At 44.4% G+C, this 2,010-nt stretch overlaps 1 protein-coding gene across 1 annotated transcript in view; it reads left to right on the top strand.

Annotated features, from left to right (window-relative positions):
- Window positions 1-1,532, top strand: part of Hmgn1 (high mobility group nucleosome binding domain 1) — a 3,436-nt gene extending 1,904 nt beyond the window's left edge. The window contains exon 5 of the mRNA XM_021184598.2: window positions 1,195-1,532. Coding sequence (XP_021040257.1) covers window positions 1,195-1,365 — 171 coding nt within the window. The 3' untranslated portion in view covers window positions 1,366-1,532. The remainder of the gene's footprint in view (window positions 1-1,194) is intronic.
- Window positions 1,533-2,010: the final 478 nt, after the last annotated feature.

The following is a 2,010-nucleotide window of genomic DNA, read 5'->3' as shown; positions in this document are numbered from 1 at the left end:
ACTCACTCTGTAGACCAGGCTGGCCTCGAACTCAGAAATCCGCCTGCCTCTGCCTCCCAAGTGCTGGGATTAAAGGCGTGCGCCACCACGCCCGGCCTGTGTCACTCTTTAGAAGTAAACATTTCAAAGGCTTAATCATACATATAGCTTACAGGTATCTTATGTAAACATATTTGGGAAGGTGGGCTTTCATGTGTGGCCCTAACTAGCCTCGAACTCAAGAGAGCTTTGCCTCTTTTGCATTAGTGCTGGAATTAAAAGTGCACCATCACACAGGGCTCAGGCATTTTATGCTTTTTTGCTGGTTCAGGGATCATACCCAACTGGGCACCTGGCAATAATGGATACTACACACACACACATATATACATACATACATTGTTACACTGTGGTTTCCTTGTTTATCCTGGGACCCTTTAAGGTGTGAACTCACCAGTACCCATAGGGAGTTTGGCTTTTATTGCATTTATTGGGAGTGCTTTTATGCCACAGCCTGTGCAGATCAGAACTGTTCATACTCACTTTCATGTACATGTGGAGAACTCTGGTCTTAGGCTTGATGTTTAAGTTATGTCCTCAGCCTGGCGGTGGTGGCACACGCCTTTAATCCCAGCATTTGGGAGGCAGAGGCAGGCGGATTTCTGTGTTCGAGGCCAGCCTGGTCTACAGAGTGAGTTCCAGGACAGCCAGGGCTACACAGAGAAACCCTGTCTCAAAAACCAAAAAAAAAAAACCCAAAAGTTATGTCCTCATGATAATAGTATCTGTGCCTTCCAGATTCTTTAAGCACCCAAATAAAAATAACTCAAAAATTGATTTTTGTAGTTATCAAGCAAGGAAGAAGCTATGGCAGATAGCATGACTTACAGGAAGGTGCATGAAGGCAATGGCCTTCCATGTGTGTGTACAAGTCTTGTCAGGACAATGGTTGTTGTGTGGCAACTAGATCATTCATGCTTAAAAGAATTTGGGGACCGGTAGGGTTACAAGCCTTTGCATTAATCTCTCGTGTGTGGTGATGGTGCTGTGGAGAACTGCAGCGCAGGCTTAAGGTTTAATCCCAGGTAATGACAAGACTTAGAAGTCCTCAGCATACATTGTGTCCTTGTTGGATCTCAAGTTGTCTAATATGAAGGCTGTGTGAGGTGTCAAGATATCCGCCAAGTTTATAAAATGTCTCTTCTCTTGTTTTAGGATAAAGCATCAGACAAAAAAGTGCAGATAAAAGGGAAGAGGGGAGCGAAGGGCAAACAGGCTGACGTGGCTGACCAGCAAACCACAGAGCTGCCTGCAGAAAATGGAGAGACGGAAAACCAGGTCAGAAGCGTGCGCAGGCGGGCACTGATTCTGCGCAGCAGATGTTAAATTGGCTCTTTCGTGTAGCAGATTAAGTTTTTATGGGAACTTTTCTGTACAGTTCTCCATGAATAGGCAGCACAGTAATGAACTATGTTTTATTTGAACTTGTACAAATTAGTGAGAGTAAATAAGAGATTTACCTGTGTCAATTTCATCTGCAATAGGATGTAGAACTCACGGAGGTTTTCACTCGTGTCTTTGTAAGGCTGTGTGGGAACAGGTGAGCTGGTCTATAGTCAGCTTGCTGTGGTCTCTGAGGCTGCTCTCATGCTAGGATCCTAGTTTGTATATTCTGGGTGCATAGATTATTAATTATTCCAGTTATGACAAAAGTAACAGTTTTGTCTGAAAGTAGTTGGTAGTTTAGGGCTGAGTGATAACTTGGTTTGGAAAAATAACAATGATTTCTGTGTTTTTTGTTTTTGTTTTCAAGACAGGATTTCTCTATGTAGCCCCTGGCTGAGTTAGAACTTGCTCTGTAGCCCAGGCTGGCCTCAAACTCTGCCTGCCTCTGCCTCCCAAATGCTGGGATTAAAGGCTCAAAAGTGTGGTGATGGAGAGCTGGCTCAGACATTAAGAGCATTGGCTGCTCTTGCATGGTTCAATTCACAGCACCCACATGGCAGCTGACTCACAACTGTGGAACTCCCA

Source organism: Mus caroli, chromosome 16, assembly GCF_900094665.2.
Source record: "Mus caroli chromosome 16, CAROLI_EIJ_v1.1, whole genome shotgun sequence".
NCBI lineage: Eukaryota > Metazoa > Chordata > Mammalia > Rodentia > Muridae > Mus > Mus caroli.
This window is presented reverse-complemented; position numbering and strand designations above follow the sequence as displayed.